Below are 16,837 nucleotides of genomic sequence, written 5' to 3' on the forward strand. Positions count from 1 at the left end.
ACAATAAAAGCCCCTGGGTCTGCGGTCAGCAGCGGGGGCTCGGCTTTCTTAACAGGCCTGACCGCAGACCGTGGGATTGGTTGAAAGCCAGCCAATAGGAAAGCTGGAAAGGCCCCTGGGTGAAAAAAAAAACCAAAAAGAAAAAAAAAAACATCCACATCCCGCCTTCCAAATGTTTTCCTGCTGTGAGAGAAGGGGAGAGAGAGAGAGAGAGAGAGAGAGGTGGGTGTGTCTGTGAGTGTGTGAGGGGAAAGATGTGTGAGACAGAGATGGTGTCTCTGTGTGTGTGTGTGTGTGTGTGTGTGTGTGTGTGTGTGTGTGTGTGTGTGTGTGTGAGAGAGAAAGAGAGAGAGAGAGAGAGAGAGAGAGAGAGTGTGTGGGCGACAGGTGTGTGTCTGTGTATGAGAATGACAAGAATGCATGAAACAGAGATACAGCATGTGTGAAAAGAAATGTGTGTGTGTGTGTGTGTGTGTGTGAGTGAAAGAAGAGAGAGAGAGAGAGTATGTTTGTCCGGTCTTGGTTGTTCAGCAGCTACTCCGTTGAAACCAGATAGCCGTATTACCCACAATGCAAAGCCCCAACTCGCCTCCTGTCATTCAGGTGAGAATGGAGAAGCGGAGTCTTGCTCTTCATTGGACTGAGCAGTATACTCTCTGATCAGAGATTGATCTGATTGATTTGGCTGGCGAAGGCCTCAGTACCGAAACTCAGTAATTCTTCGGTAAAATGTAAAGTGTGGACAGTGTGTGGGAGTCCGGTCACATGTTCACACTCCTGATACAGGTGTGAAGAACCCAGTGCCTGAAGCCAAACTCCCCCAGCAACTTCCTGGTAGACTGACTCGTCGGTCAACTTTGCCTTTGCACTGTGTGTGTGTGTGTGTGTGTGTGTGTGTGTGTGTGTGTGTGTGTGTGTCTTCAGGTGTTAATAACAGCATCTGTTGTCATTTACAGCTGTTGTGTTGAAAAGTAACACAAATGTGTGCCGTCCCAATGAAGACACACAGATGAGTAAAGTAAGTAAAGTTTATGTATACGCCGCCTTTCACAGAGCAAAGTCACCAAGTGCTTCAAATAAAATAAGTAAAAATGTTAAAATAAGACCAGAAAAAAACAATAAAACATTAAAACAAAAGACATAAAAACACACAGAGGCTAAACGGAGGTCAGTCTGAACAGATGAGTCTTTAGCTGCTTTTTGAAAGTGTCAACAGTCTGCAGATATAAAAAAAAAAAAAAAAAATGCAGATCTTAAGTCCAATGAAGAGCTTTCCACAGTTTAGGAGCCTCAGTTTCAAAGACTCCATCACCTTTAGTTTTGACCTGCTTGTAATAGATGTATAAAAATGACTCATCCAAATGCACATGTCCCTGGTGGCTGGCTCTTCATGCTAACACTTTAGCATCCACTATGTGACAGTAGACTGCCAGTATTATCCAAAGTAAAACTGCCATTTTAGTAATGAAAGGTTGTTAGCAGTTTATCTACTGTCACTCAGCATAGTGTAGCTAAAGTGTTAGCATGGAGCTACTATCACTCCATAGACTGTAAAAACAGATGGAGTAGTGAGTGTGACATCACCCACAGATCGCCTGCTGAAGGCCGTTCTGAAGCCTAAAGATCGGCGCCATGTTGACTTTTTTTGGAGCCGGAGCAGCCAGAGCGAAGCCGAGGGTCGACACAGAGCCACAGCTCCGCCTGCTATTGATCCGTAATCAGCAACCTGTCGATCACTAGGAACAACCCCGTTTTATAACAGTTATATCCCGTTAATGACACAATTATTTTGAAATTAGATTGAAATTAAATTGAAATCAGCTACTGAGGACAAACCTCTTGTCAAAAAAATTTGACTTCATGTTTTGGTATGTTGGTTTGTTTCTGTCTCTAAAGACTCTCTCTCTTCTTCAGACTCTTCCCAAAAACCAAAGATTTGGCATCTTGTATGAAACAGCTTCAGTATTTAAACTTCCCACTCTGACAGTTAGGCCGACTCGTTGCCATAACAACAAAGATTGGCCGGGGGGGAAGGTGGCTAACATTCCTACCTCAAAATAAGTCAGTCATAATATTTAAGTAACAGACGGTCTTAATTAGACTAGTCCAACCTGAGAATCTAAGACCAGTCTAAGGCTTAGACTGGTCTTAATCTAGCTTTATGCAACTGGCCTCAGAGTCTGATGACCTCAGATATAAGAGACGTGGTTCCTTGGATTCTGAATGATGAATGAATTAAGTGATGAATTTATTCTAAAACGTTATTTCAGTTTTGGGGGGGAAAATAATTTACTGAAATGAATTGAATATCATAAGTAGACTAAACTGTGTAGGAGTGAATGGTCTTTGGAATGGTTTATACTCACAAATAAGTGAACTTTTAGGTTTTTTTTTGTCTCTCTTACATTTCACCTGCACAAATCGGTCTTTGCATGTTTTCTTTCTGTGCTTTTATCATCAGTCTGTGTCATCTTTTCAATTTCTGCTTAAACCCTCTTTTCTAGAATTTTTTTTTTTTTATAATTGTTTTATTTCACTCTCCTGTTGTGGTTTTTTACCTCTGTCGGCTCTGCTTTTTTTCTGCTTTGTTCAAATTCCTGAATTTCATCAAGGGGATCAATAAAGTGCTATCTTATCTTATCTTATCTTATCTTATCTAATCTTATCTTATCTTTAATCTTGTTTTTAGCCTTCTTTTTATATTTTTCTTTCCTGTCCTTTTGCCTGATTTTATTTCCAACCCTTATTACCTATGTTGTAATTTGTTGTTATTTTGCATCTGTTTTACCATCCTGCAAATAAACAAAAAAAAAAAAAATGGGAATAACAATGTTTAGTTTGTTTAGTTTTGTTTGTTTTAGGTGGATTTTCCGTTTAAGCCGACATGACAGAACGTGTCATGTTTTCTCAGCTCTCCTCCTAGGAATGGCATGTTGACATAATGACGTGATGCCAAGAGCAGACAGACAAATATTTTGTCAACTGTATTTATCTGCTGCTGCCGGCGGCCAACAGCAGCCTCAGACTTGGAAGAATATTTCAAATCAATAATCTGTGTCTTACTGTGACATGATGGATGTTCACAGTCCAACTGTCACTTTGACCTCAGTGCAAATAAATCTTTGTCTTCCTGTGTAATCTGGATTATTCTGACAGAACGTGGTTTTGAGGCACATGTAGCTTTCTGTGTTTTAAAAAAAAATTCTCATTCAACTAAACTATGAGTAATCTTTAAAGACATCCAAACGATCTTTGCCTTTGTTTCTGAAATGTTGCAGATCACTGATAAGGTTGAACTCCCTCAACCAACATTGCATTTCATTTTAATTATTTACTGAGAAAGTGTACTAGTTTGGTTTATTTCACCTCTCTAATGTCTCCATAATTCAACTCTAATCATTGTTCCTCGCAGCTTTAGGGCTTCCTGCGTTTCTTCCGGGTCTGGTTCCTTCTGGGTCTGGTTTCTTCCGGGTCTGGTTCCTTGCTCATGGCTGCATTCGCTTCCACCTCTACTGGATGTTGTCTTCCCTTGGATCGACGGGGGAATCCCAAAAAAATGGCAGGATGAAAAATGACAGACAAACAAAGTGCAATTTGGTTCCAACTTCTGTTCGAGGGAGCATTTATTCTGCCTCGCTCCCTCGTTTTTCCTCCCTTCCACAAAATGGTAGTAGTAGTAGTAGTAGTAGTAGTAGCTTTTATTAGTGCTTCCCAGTCATTTACAGACTGAAATTACACCGGCACCTGTGACCTCTGTAAGAAATAAAATAGAACACTGTGCCCTGAATCCTGATCACATGAAGAAGTCATATAGCTGTCATGAGTGCATTTATGACTGTGCTAGGCACCAGAGGGTCTGGAAGATTGTTGATGCTAGACTCTCGTACCTAGAGATGCTTATACTTTCCAGATGTGTTTTGGCACCATGTCAGATTTATGTTGTTGTTTACTCAGGTCTATATAAGTGGACCGTCTCCACTCCTTTCTTTGTAATTTCTTTGTTATATGTTTATCTGTAACACTGAACTGAACCATGCATGTTTTGAATAAAGAATCCGCGGAAGACTCCTGAACCTTTGCTCATTCATTTTGATCCACAAGGGTGAGACTCATTTTTCCCCTACACCTCTGAAACATGTCGCCTAAACTCATGTAGTGACCACATCAATATAATAAAAAAAAAGTTAAAAGTAGAAGATAAAGGCAGGTAAGGGTATAAGTCATTCGTTGACTGAGCTTTCTGACTGTCTGTCTCTGTGTCTGTCTCTCTGTCTCTCTGTCTGTCTGTCTCTGTGTCTGTCTGTCTGTCTCTGTGTCTCTGTGTCTGTCTCTCTGTCTCTCTGTCTGTCTCTCTGTCTGTCTGTCTGTCTGTCTCTGTGTCTGTCTCTCTGTCTCTCTGTCTGTCTCTCTGTGTCTGTGTCTGTCTCTCTGTCTCTGTCTGTCTGTCTGTCTGTCTGTCTGTCTCTGTGTCTGTCTCTCTGTCTCTCTGTCTGTCTGTCTCTGTGTCTGTCTGTCTGTCTGTCTCTGTGTCTGTCTCTCTGTCTGTCTGTCTGTCTCTGTGTCTGTCTCTTTGTCTCTCTGTCTGTCTGTCTGTCTCTCTGTCTCTGTGTCTGTCTCTCTGTCTCTCTGTCTGTCTGTCTGTCTGTCTGTCTCTGTGTCTGTCTCTCTGTCCCCATGCCTTTGCGATGCCTGGCTACATGAGGGCGCCAAAGACTCAGATTTTTTAAAGCGAGTCTTAAAGCCTTTCTTTACATAGCCCTCTTCTCTGTCAGTTGCGTCATTACCAGTGCTTTACCTCATTTTTCTTTACATATGTTTGATGTAAAAAAATACACAACAAGAGGGAAAACAAAAGGCACTGATACAAATAAAGTAAAAAAGAAAATACAAAGGTTCATACAATTAAACAGCTCAGCACATCATCATCAGCACATCATCTACAGAACACGTGTCGTCAGAAAAAAAAAAAAGGGCAAACAACATTATCAAAGACCCAGCGGGTGATCTCACTGTTTACCACACGTTCAACCAGAGAGGAGGAGCTAATCAGTGAAATTACCTGCTGTAGTCTTTGGTTGGAACAAAAACCTGCACACACTCGGCCTCCACAGCACACATAACACAGCACACGGTTGAATATCCCTGCTCTGTTGTAGAAACTGTAAAGCATGTTGCAGTTCTGGCCACACCCCATGATGTCAAAGCAGCAGCATGTTAAAAGTGTTATGAAGCTCACTACAGTGGAAGAAGCTGGTAGAGGACCGTCCTCGAGCAGAACCCCAAAAACAGACAACCACCCTCAAATATCAGACAATGTTTAAAATAAACTGAGGACTAGAAATTGATGAATTAGAAACCTAAAACTAATCCTAATCCTGATCCTAACCCAACCCTAACTCTAAACTAACTTCAAACTTAACCCTTAACCTAACCTAAAGATAATCCTAATTCTAATCTTAAACCTGCAATAAGCAATGTCAGACTTTATAACCAATCCTGAAACTAATATGTGCTATGTGGAGATTTCATTGAGACATAATGATATAGGCTTGTTGTCAAATTCTGGTCCTGAACGAAGCTCCGCCCGCTCCATTCAGCAGCTTTTCATGTTTTATAAACTAGCTTGGCTCCTCCCTCGCTGTTTAAAAGCGGCACTTACCCCCTCCCATTCCTGAAAATTTTCTCATAATGGCATAATCTATGAAGCGAGCAAGTGAATTTAGTAAATTAGTAAAGTTGTAAAACTAGTAAACTTGTTAAATTAGTAAACTTGTCAAACTAGTAAATTAGTAAACTTGTTAAACTAGTAAACTTGTTAAACTTAGTAAATTAGTAAACTTGTTAAACTAGTAAATTAGTAAACTTGTTACGTTAGTAAACTTGTTAAACTTAGTAAATTAGTAAACTTGTTAAACTAGTAAACTTGTTAAACTAGTAAATTTGTAAACTTGTCAAACTAGTAAATTAGTAAACTTGTTAAACTAGTAAACTTGTTAAACTTAGTAAATTAGTAAACTTGTTAAACTTGTTAAACTAGTAAACTTGTTAAACTAGTAAACTTGTTAAACTAGTAAATTAGTAAACTTGTTAAACTAGTAAACTTGTTAAACTTAGTAAATTAGTAAACTTGTTAAACTTGTTAAACTAGTAAACTTGTTAAACTAGTAAACTTGTTAAACTTAGTAAATTAGTAAACTTGTCAAACTAGTAAATTAGTAAACTTGTTAAATTAGTAAACTTGTTAAACTTAGAAAATTAGTAAACTTGTTCAACTAGTAAACTTGTTCAACTAGTAAACTTGTTAAACTTAGTAAATTAGTAAACTTGTTAAACTAGTAAACTTGTTAAACTCAGTAAATTAGTAAACTTGTCAAACTAGTAAATTAGTAAACTTGTTAAACTAGTAAACTTGTTAAACTGAGTAAATTAGTAAACTTGTTAAACTAGTAAACTAACTTAGTAAATTAGTAAACGTGTTCAACTAGAAAACATGTTGAACTAGTAAAATTGTTAAACTAGTAAATGTATTAAACTAGTAAACTTGTTAAGCTAGTAAACTTGCTACCTGCCTCTTGTCATTGTGGGACATGTAACCTTCAGCAGGAGAAAGATCTGTCAGTGAGACTGGTAACCAGTGAGACTTCTCTGTAGGTACAGTTACCTTAGCTGTTAAGACTATTTTTTAGCTAATCACCCGCCTGTCTCTTCTGTAATGGGTTCTATCTATCTTTTAATTAATTTAAATTTTGATTAGGTTTTATTATCGTTTTATTTTCATATTTCCCCCACTCACTGTTTTACATTTTTTATGACTTTTAATATAATTTATTTTTGTGTGCATTTTATGTAAAGCGCATTGCATTATATTTCAAATGTACAAAATGTGCTATATAAATAAAGTTTTGATTTATTGATTTATGCACACTGCTTTGCAATGTTTGTCCTTGGCTGGCTTCCGTAGTGCAGTGGGCGTATACGTTTTTTTGAAGAAGAGCGAGACAGAGAAAGAGCAAGGGAGGGAGGAGTGGCTTTGCTGTGAGTTCATTTACAAATTTGTTGCTGTTTCTGTCGCCCTCTAGTGGACATGTGGAACATTTCACTTATTACAGTTTTAACTTTAAACCCAAGTCTTAATCCTAAACTAACCCTTTAAAGAAGTGAGGAGCAGCCAAAATGTCCTCACATTGGAGGATTTTCCACGTCTTTCTGTCCCTGTGAGGACATTTGAATACTCACACACACACACACACACACACACAAATCACGAGTTTCATTTCCTTACTGATTTTATGTTGCGTGTGTGCGTGTCACAGTGTGTCACCAGTCTAATAAGAAGTCTTGATCTGTTCACCAACTTTTTCGCCAAAAGAGGAAATCCCTTCCATCACACTGAAATCACCACTGGAGAAGAAACGTATACGCTGGTAAGTGAAAAATATCTCCCAAAATTAATTCATATGTGCTGTAATGCTGATGATGATATATAGGAGAAGTTAATTTCCCTCTCAGCTCCAATAGAAGTTCATCCTGTGCTGTCAGTATTTTAACTGTAAAATTAAGTTTATGAACTGAACAATCTTTCCACAGACTGGAGCTGGACGTTGTTTCCCACATTTCTGCATTAAAATCTTAACATTATTGGCATCCTCACTCTAGTAAAAACTCAAGGAAATGGTGATGCAATTTAGTGTTAATATTCAACCAATGGAAACTTTTATTAATGTATCTGCTCCCTCACAAATGAGCCAAATACCGTGTATCATGTGCTGTCAACACTCCCAGGTTAGCTTTAGGATTAGGATTAAAATCAGAATCAGGTTTATTGGTCAAGCAAATTTGCACATACAATGAATTTGAATTGCACTGCAAAAAATGACAAGTCGTCCAGTGATTTAGTTGTTTCCAGACTTATCAAGCTTATTTCATGATATTTTTTAGTCACATTATCTCATTGCACTGGCAGATGATCTTGCTGGTTTCAATGAATTTCGCTTGATTCATGTCAGTATGACTTCTTTCAAGAAATCATCATAAAACAATGAAGAAAATCTGGAAACAAGAAACTTTCTCCAAGACAATTTCACTTTAACCAAGTAAATGTCCTGAAACAAGTTACATTCTCCTGGAAAAATAGTAAAATTGTTCGAAACCAGTAAAATTATCTGCCAGTGCAGTAAGATGATTTCACAAAAAAAGAAACAAGATAAAATAACTGTTTGTCAGTTTTTGCAGTGTGGTGGTTTGCTCCTGCTGGTCACATTAAACATAACACACAATGCAAGATTATAAAAGTAGTATGTAAAAAAAACAACAATTAAAAGTAGAAATTAGGGAATAGGGCTCTTAATAAGTAGTATATAAATAAGTAGTATATAAGGTATACGTCTAAATAGTATATAAAATTAGAACCGACTGAAGAATCGTTCCACAGACAGAGCTGGACGCTGCTGTTCCATTTGTCACTGTGTTTGAGATTATAAGAAATTTACAGGAATTTGGAGAAAAGAAAAGTTTGCAAAAATTGTGAAAAGTTTATCAGTCTGTGAACTTATAAACGGACAGTTAGTTATTTAATTAAGTTAATTCAGTTAATTTAATCTTGTATTGACTCCTAAACTGTCTTAATTTTAAAAGATTATTATTTTAATATTTATTTTTCTCAAAACAAGTGAAAAAGATACTGTGAGTGAGATCATTTCACTTCTTCTGTTTTTCCCCCCAGAAACAGGATGTAAAGTGTTTCTTCTTCTTCTTCTTCTTCTAATTATCATTATTATTATTATATGCAGTGTTTGTGACCATGGGAGGTTATTATTGGATGGTGGCTCTGGTGGGCGTGGCCTCGCTCCTGTCAAGCGGCCAATGCAACGAGAGCTGCAGAGGAACAGACGGCCACGCAGGGGAGGCGGGACACACAGGCAGAGATGGATGGTCTGGTCAGAAGGGAGAGAAAGGAGAGCCGGGTAAAAATCACCTGAGTACATACATACAGAAGCCGTTTGTTTAGTTCTACCCATCTGTTGTGCACTGGACTGTCGCAGTGATGTCATCAGGAGTGGACTGTGGCTGTGATGTCACCGGTTCGACAGACTCTGTAGTCCATTTTGGAAAAATCTCAATGAAAACTATAGGGAGCTGAAGTTGACGTAATTTCTGTAAAGCCTTTGGCTGACTTTCCCCTTTGTCAGTGTATAGGAATTTACTTCATATAAACAATCTAAGAAACAGATGGCTTTGAAACATGTTATGTCAACACATCTCAAAAATCCATTCAGCAGCTTCACAGCTACAGTGAGAAAATGTCTTCAGTTCCTCATGAGGCTGAACTTCATCAGACTTTAGCGAAGTCCCAAACTGCATCTGAACAGGTGAAAACCTGCCATGAGACAGTCTGCTCCCTTGTTGCAGTTGTAGTTGTAACTAGAGCTGTTTCCAGACAAATTTCTTCTTGATTCTCGATTCCAAAAACTAAAACAAGCAAGCAGATCTTGTAAACTAAACAGTGCAACATTTTGTTTGTATCCAGTCTTCTGTCACAATCTTACTTTGTTTTCATCTTTCTCTAAACTAAAATGTCGTGACATTACCGATGTGTGTGGTGCAGAATTATGCATTTTCTCAACAGTCAGCGACACTGTCTAATACCTGGACTAATCCCTCCCTGTCCCGCTCTCTCACAAAATAATCACCTGAGAGGAATTCGGCTCTGGGACTCGTACCTGCATGTGCGGAGAATCTACATTTCTGTACTGAGTGGAATCGACTCCACAGCTTTGGAGTCGATTGTCAATTCCCAAATGCCTGGAATCAAAGAGTCGTAACGTTGCGGTTCTCTGTCGTTACAAAGTCTTTTCTGTACGTTTCTACACCTAAAACAACAGAAACATGCAAATCATCTTAAAGCTAATGCTGTGTAGTGAGAGAGAGGAGAAGGTCGACACCATCCGTTGCTTTGTTTAGTTGCAGAAAATCACGTTAGCCACTTAGCTGCTAGTCGACCACAGGAAGGCTTCAGCCCTGCAGTATTGCATTTTAATGCCACCAGATGATTTGAAACACTGAGATAACGAGGTGGAATCGCACCTCAGGTTGCGTAATATAGGATTTAGGATTTTATTAGGATTCCCATTAGCTGATGCAGAACATCAGCTCTTCCTGGGCTCCACACAAAACATAAAAGCATGACAACAGAAAAGACACTTACAGACAAAACAACCAAATTATATTAAAATCAGAAAAGTATAACTAACAAACATATTACTATACATATTCTTCTTCATATACACTTATATACTGTATATACTAATATGCACTAAATTCATAAGCACTGAATATACATACAAAGAGAAATCTTACAACATATACATATTGATACTCCTATCCAAAAAAAAAAAAAAATGTACAAAATGTGGTTACAGGCGTAATATGAAACATACAAACCGTCCAGTTCATTTTGATGTCCAGTTTTGAACACAGACATACGACTGTCTCTTCGTCTCTCTGTCCTCAGCTTTGATGGCGGGCGGTCTGATGGACGCGGGCGGCCTGATGAGGCTGAAGGGCGAGGCTGGGAATCGGGGCTTGCAAGGGATCATGGGTCCTAAAGGTTACCGTGGAGACGTGGGAGCGGCGGGTCTCCTTGGACGCCCGGGTCCCCCGGGTCCTGATGGAAGGGGCTTCAGCCAACGTAACGACTCGACCTCTGACCTCACTGTTCTGGCTTTGCACCCAGCTTTCATGTGATGTGGCCGTTTTTTGTGATTGCATTTTGGCTGAAGTGCATGGCTATATGTTGTTTTGACTTTGAACTTACCTCTCATTAGTTTTTACTCTACTGTTTCTCTGGGACATAATTTTATGTTGTTTTCCTACAAGTTTAATGTTATTAATAATGTTGCTTTCATGGCCATCTCTCTTTTTTTTCAGTAATATTTTTTATTGGGTTTTCAAAATATTTGCATAAACAGGTGGGAGAATACATTTCCATATTTAGCAAGTTCAAATGAAAACTGAATATATAATTTCTTATACACAAGTAAAAAAAGAGGACATTGAAGAAAATAGATTGAAATCTCCCAATTCTATAAAGTAGATTATTAACCTTAATGAGACTACCTGGTTAAAGTCACAATGTTAACAACTTTGTTAGCTAATTCTCCATATCTTAACATGCAATTTTTGTATTTTATAGTATTTTTATATGACAATCCAATTACTTTTACTTCCTGGTATTTGTAGCTGTCATGCTGTCCTAATAGGCAACATATTTCCAACCAGTAATACCATCACACATTTTTAAATATCCCTCAAGTCAAAGTTTATCTAAAGTGCAATATCACACCAGAGTGTCTCAGTACACTTTAAAACAATGAAACAATATTAAAAGAATCAAGGTGAGACATAACAATAGATTATATAAAAGTAAAAAAAAAAGTTGGGTTTTGAGTCGTTTCTTAAAACTTCTTCTTTGTGCATTCTGGGGATGGATGGGTAACCAGAGCTTTGAGAACACAGAGTGCAAGGTGGAACGTGAGGTGTAACGAGGTCCGAAAGGTAGTCGGGTGCAAGACCATGAACTTCTTTATAGGTTAGAGTTAACATTTTAAAGTCTGGTCAAGCTTGTATTGGCAGCCAGTGAAGGGATATCAGAGTGGGGTGTGATATGATCTCATTTTCTGGTTCTCCACTGCAAAAAATGACAAGATGTCCACAGTGTTTATCTTGTTTCCAGACATATCAAACTTATTTCATGGTATTATCTAAATTATCTCACTGCACTGGCAGATAATCTTGCTGGTTTCAATAAATTTCACTTGATTCATGCCAGTATGACTTCTTTCAAGAAATCATCTTAAAACAATGAAGAAAATCTGGAAACAAGAAACTTTCTCCAAGACAATTTCACCTTTACCAAACCACTTACATTCTCCTGAAAAAAGTATAAATTTGTTGAAATCGGTAAAAAAAATTATCTGCCAGTGCAGTAAGATGATTTCACAAAAAAAAAAAAAAAAATCCTAAAAATAAGCTTAATAAGTCTGGGTACAAGATGAAATAACTTAAAATAACCAATTCTGGCAGCAGTATTCAAGGCAAGCTGAAGGGGTTTGGTGGCTGAAAGAGGAAGACCGGAGTAATCTAGTCTAGAAGAGACAAATGGATGAATCATCAGAGTAAATGTGTAAATGTGTGAATGTAAGACTGTCCTTTCTGCTGCCAGACGCTGAGTCGTCCCGCCAGGCCCAGTCAGCCTTCTCTGTGGTCAGGAACAATACCGCCTATCCTGCCTACAACAAGGTACAGTCTGCCCTCCCTCCGCTCTGTGCAACAGTTTCATTTCTTTCTTTTCAAAATCTTTTTTTATTGAGATTTTCAACAAAAGTTCCCAGGGTTGGGCAGGCATATTCCATCCACATTGTTATAAAATATACACCAATGTAGTATCATATTAAAAATAAAAACAGTGACAATAGTGACAGTTATAAAATAAGACGTCCCTACCCACCCCCACCCCCCTTGATTACCTAGAATAGGTACGAGGCACAGTATCTAGAAATAAAGAAATAAAACTAAAGATGTAGCTATTTCCATGAAGTCAGGTGTTATTTTCGTGTGAAGGGCAGCAGGGCTAGAATGCATGTCACACTATGTTGTTTGTGTGTTATGAAAGATCCCCAGGTCTTATAGAATTTCTCCCCAGAGCCACTGATTGAGAAGCGTATCATCTCCAATTTAAGGCAGGTCATTATGTCTCGAAGCCACTGACCAAGTGTGGGCGGGGCAGCATCTTTCCATTAGAGCAAGACTGTGCGTCTAGCCAAGAGTGAGGCAAAGGCAACCATGTGGCGCTCTGCAGATGTCAGATGAGGATCGTCTGCATCAGTAAAGCCAAACAGAGCTACCAGAGGGTCCGGGTCTAGATTCCTCTTTCCAGAAGTTTTGTAACTGCGGGCACAGCCAGTACAATAAGGGTAGGGGGGGGTGATATCAGGGTAGATGCTAGACAGTTTAACCTTGGGCATGTGAGCCCAAGAGTTTCATTTCTAAAGGAGAAATCCACCATCTGAAAAGCTTTCTCACTTTCTCAAATAGCAGCTGGAATGAAAGTAAAGACAGTAACAGTTTATTAATAAAGTCATCAAAAGACACTTGCTTGCTAGTTCTTGGTTTTGTGAACAGAATCGTCTGTATTTTTGAAATACTGACAGATAAATTTAAGCCGTTTTTTTTTTTCCCCCCAAATGGATTCCTGGTGTTTTGGAGTGAAACCCTTCATTTTTATGCCTTATGATACACATTTTGCATGTAAGCTGTAAATTCATATACTTGTTTTCTTCATATTATCATATTTTTCTAATTACATATATCTTGATGTTATAATTTTTCATTTATTTTCATACTAAATACATTTCATATTTTTAAGTACATTTTCGTACATTTTTTCCTCCATTTCTCTGTCTTTGAAAATTAGAGAAAGTGAATGGATGACATCATTCATAATGCATTATGGGATGCATAGTTCAGTCCCACTTACGTTATGTTCACAAAAACATTAGGTACACAGTCTTGCAGCCTTGCCTTTGTTTTTATGAATCGGATGTGATCAGCTCACGAAACATTTCAGCTATATTGTTGGTGTGTGTGTGTGTGTGTGTGTGTGTGTGTGTGTGTGTGTGTGTGTGTGTGTGTGTGTGTGTGTCAGAAAGTCACCTTCCAGAGGACCATCATCAACAAACCGTTTGAGGATTTTAACCTGAACACAGGCATCTTCACCTGCAGAGTGCCCGGGCTTTACTACTTTGTCTTCCACTCCATGTCCAAGGTACTGATGATGATGATGATGATGATGATGATGATATAATAATAATTATTAAATTATTAAACTTTATTTGTTTAGCACCTTTCTTAACAGTGTTACAAAGTGCTTCAGCCGCAGTAAAACAGAATAGAAACACAAAGAAGGATCAGAAAACAGAAAAAAGAAAAGATATAAAAGGAGTTATGATCAACAGTAAAACCAAATCATGACTTCAAGTCTTTTTTCTCAGGTCTCAAGAGGGGATGATGATGATTATTATATTAATTTTGACTTTTGATATGTGGTTTCTTCCTCCTCTCATCATCATCATCATCATTATTATTATTATTATTATAAATCTGTGAAAAAAACACTGAATACTTGAATGTTTTGGAATATTTGTGGAATCGTCAAACTGAGAAACTGAGTGGAAAGAGTTCCCTCTGTTTTCTCAGTCAAGTCAATAAAATCATGAATAAAAATTACAATAATACAATACAATACAATACAATAATTAAGTAATATAATAAGTAAATAAATAGATAAAATCAAAATTTAAAAAATGGTGTCCCTCTTATTTATACTGACCGTGTGTGCTTATTATAATTATAATTATTATGATTATGATTATGATTATGATTATTATTATTATTATTATTATTATTATTATTATTATTATGTGAGTTGTGCTGTGCTGTGGTTGCAGGTCAGCATGTGTCTGCATCTGATGAGCAACGCTCTGGTCAGGGACCTGGGATTCTGTGATTACCACACCAGGAAGAGAGACCAGGTCAGTCTGGATCACAATGCAGTCACATGTGAAAACCCACATGTGAATCCAAAGCACATGCGCCTTCTGGACACATGTCGGTTTTCACATGTGAACAGTTTTTCTCATATTCTGACGTCACGTGGCATGAAGTGTTTTGTTTTTTTTTCACATGCGATGAGACAATTTGCAGATGAAAATGTCAGTGGGAAATGTCACATGTTCAAGTATAAAAACCAACATGCTTCCCAGCTTTTAAACTGCTGATTGTTCCTGTTTTAATTCATCGATGTCATTACGTTTTTTAAGGACTGACGACATCACTAACTCACAACTAGCTCACTATCATCCAGTTCCTTTGCCGGCTGCCAAGTTAGTTGTTGTTGCTCTGTAACGCTCCGTCATAAGTAGCTTTGTCCCGCCTACATCCACCGTCCAATCAGGAATGTCGAACAGTATCTGTCTGAAATAACTGCCGGTGGGAGTTTTGCAGAGATGGGGACTCGAGTCACATGACTTGGGCTCGAGTCAGACTGGAGTCACAGTTTTAATAGCCTGAGTCTTGACTTGGTGCATGAAGGGAAGACTTGAGCCTTGACTTGACTTGACTTGGGTTCTGGTGACTTGGGACTTGACTCTGACTTGTACTCTGATGACTTGAAAAGGTTTCTAAAGTCTTGACTTGAGATCTTGTGTTTGTGTAAATGACTTAGATTGAAAGTGATGAGATTTGTTCCAGCAGACGACTGAATTTAAATTCTGTTTTCTGAATTTGTATGGAATGATTGAATTGATTGAAGTTGAAACTGATTATAGAAATCAAACTCATGATGCTCTTACCAAGTTTTTATCCTATTAAAACCATATTGCATTGAAAAGTCCTAGATATTTAGTTTTCTTTAAGATATTGGTAACACTTTACAATAAGGGTCACTAAGTTAAGGGTTAGTTAATGCGTAATTAACAGTTAATTAATGTGTCTGGTAATCATTTACTAATGGTGTTCATGTTAACTAAGGTATTAATTTACACATTATTTAATAGTCATCTTTATAAACTATTAAATAATGTATAAATTAATACCTTAGTTAACATGAACACCATTAGTAAATTACACATTAGTTAACTGTTAATTAAGGGTTAGTTAAGGCTTACTAAGCATTAACTAACCCTTAACTTAGTGACCCTTATTGTAAAGTGTTACCCACATTCATTATCTGTCATGTTGTTTTTAAGTCTTTACCACATCCAGAAAGTCCACATAGTGTCAGGGAAGTTGTCCATCACCAAGTACTACACTAAACTGACTCTCCTGTGATTGCGTAACCTTTCAAGCACTCATTGTTTTGCCCTTTGTGGCATGCCACACCCATCCGGGACTTAATTAGGCTAAAACGTAATAGCAAATCCACTCTGACCCCTGTAGGTTTATCTCTAACATTCACTTGACAGAACGTATCGGACGTGTTTTGGAACGCCGGCCCCTGCGACAAGGTGGACTTGCTTAAGATGTAAAAAAAAAAAGGCCTAAATGTCACTTTTGCTTATTGATTTTTAAATCTCACGGCAGAAATATTCGGAGGCCGGCGGTGGCAGCCTCGGGGCGGGATGGGGTATGACTGTCGTTTGACCTAGCGAGTCCATTTTTAGAGATTTGCGATATCAATATTCAGCAGATGACTATCAGTCGAATAAAAAGCGAGTTTGTTTTTCTTGCAAAAAGGTCACGGACAGACTGGTATTTAAGATTGAAAGTGCGCCCGGGAAAAGCAAACAAACCCAAAACAAACTCGGCATCGCAACTCGCTGTGTACATTTTTGAGAAAAGAAGAGATCAATCAATCTCAAACATCAATATCCGTTTGCATCCCCTTAGCCGCACACGTTTGCCGACTAATGAAATCTGTGCATGGCTCCCCTGTTATCGATTTCAGAGAGGCCCTAATTTGCCGCTTGAGATCAGGCAGCTCCCACTCTCCACCCTTTTCCACTCTCTCTCTCTCTCCACCTTTCGCTCTCTCTCTCCCTCTCGTGCAAACACACTCACGCACACACACATCTCACCATGTGCAACACATTCATGCCTTGGGCAGCGTATCGAGCGCTGGCTGCAACAGTAGGGAAATCCTGTAGGGCAAACTGTTTAGTGCAGTATCTGAAGTCGTTAGATATGATTAATAATGTGCTGAGAGGGGCCGTAACCCATCAAACAGCTCATCATAAGCACATATCAGCCGGTAACTACAGACTCACATTTTCACATACATATA

The 16,837-nt window shown here is 38.3% G+C and overlaps 1 protein-coding gene across 1 annotated transcript; it reads left to right on the forward strand.

Annotated features, from left to right (window-relative positions):
• Window positions 1–7,326: 7,326 nt before the first annotated feature.
• On the forward strand, window positions 7,327–14,834 carry LOC139640008 (complement C1q subcomponent subunit C-like). Its single transcript, XM_071514170.1, has 6 exons — window positions 7,327–7,424; window positions 8,790–8,963; window positions 10,511–10,687; window positions 12,221–12,297; window positions 13,703–13,822; window positions 14,505–14,834. The coding sequence occupies exons 2-6, from the start codon at window positions 8,801–8,803 to the stop codon at window positions 14,832–14,834; spliced, it is 867 nt and encodes a 288-aa protein (XP_071370271.1). The 5' UTR covers window positions 7,327–7,424; window positions 8,790–8,800.
• The last annotated feature ends 2,003 nt before the right edge of the window (window positions 14,835–16,837 follow it).

This window comes from Centroberyx affinis, unplaced genomic scaffold, assembly GCF_046629955.1.
Source record: "Centroberyx affinis isolate AG114_WGS23_722 - 3 ecotype Tasmania unplaced genomic scaffold, CSIRO-AGI_Caff_v1 ptg008135l_1, whole genome shotgun sequence".
Lineage (NCBI taxonomy): Eukaryota > Metazoa > Chordata > Actinopteri > Beryciformes > Berycidae > Centroberyx > Centroberyx affinis.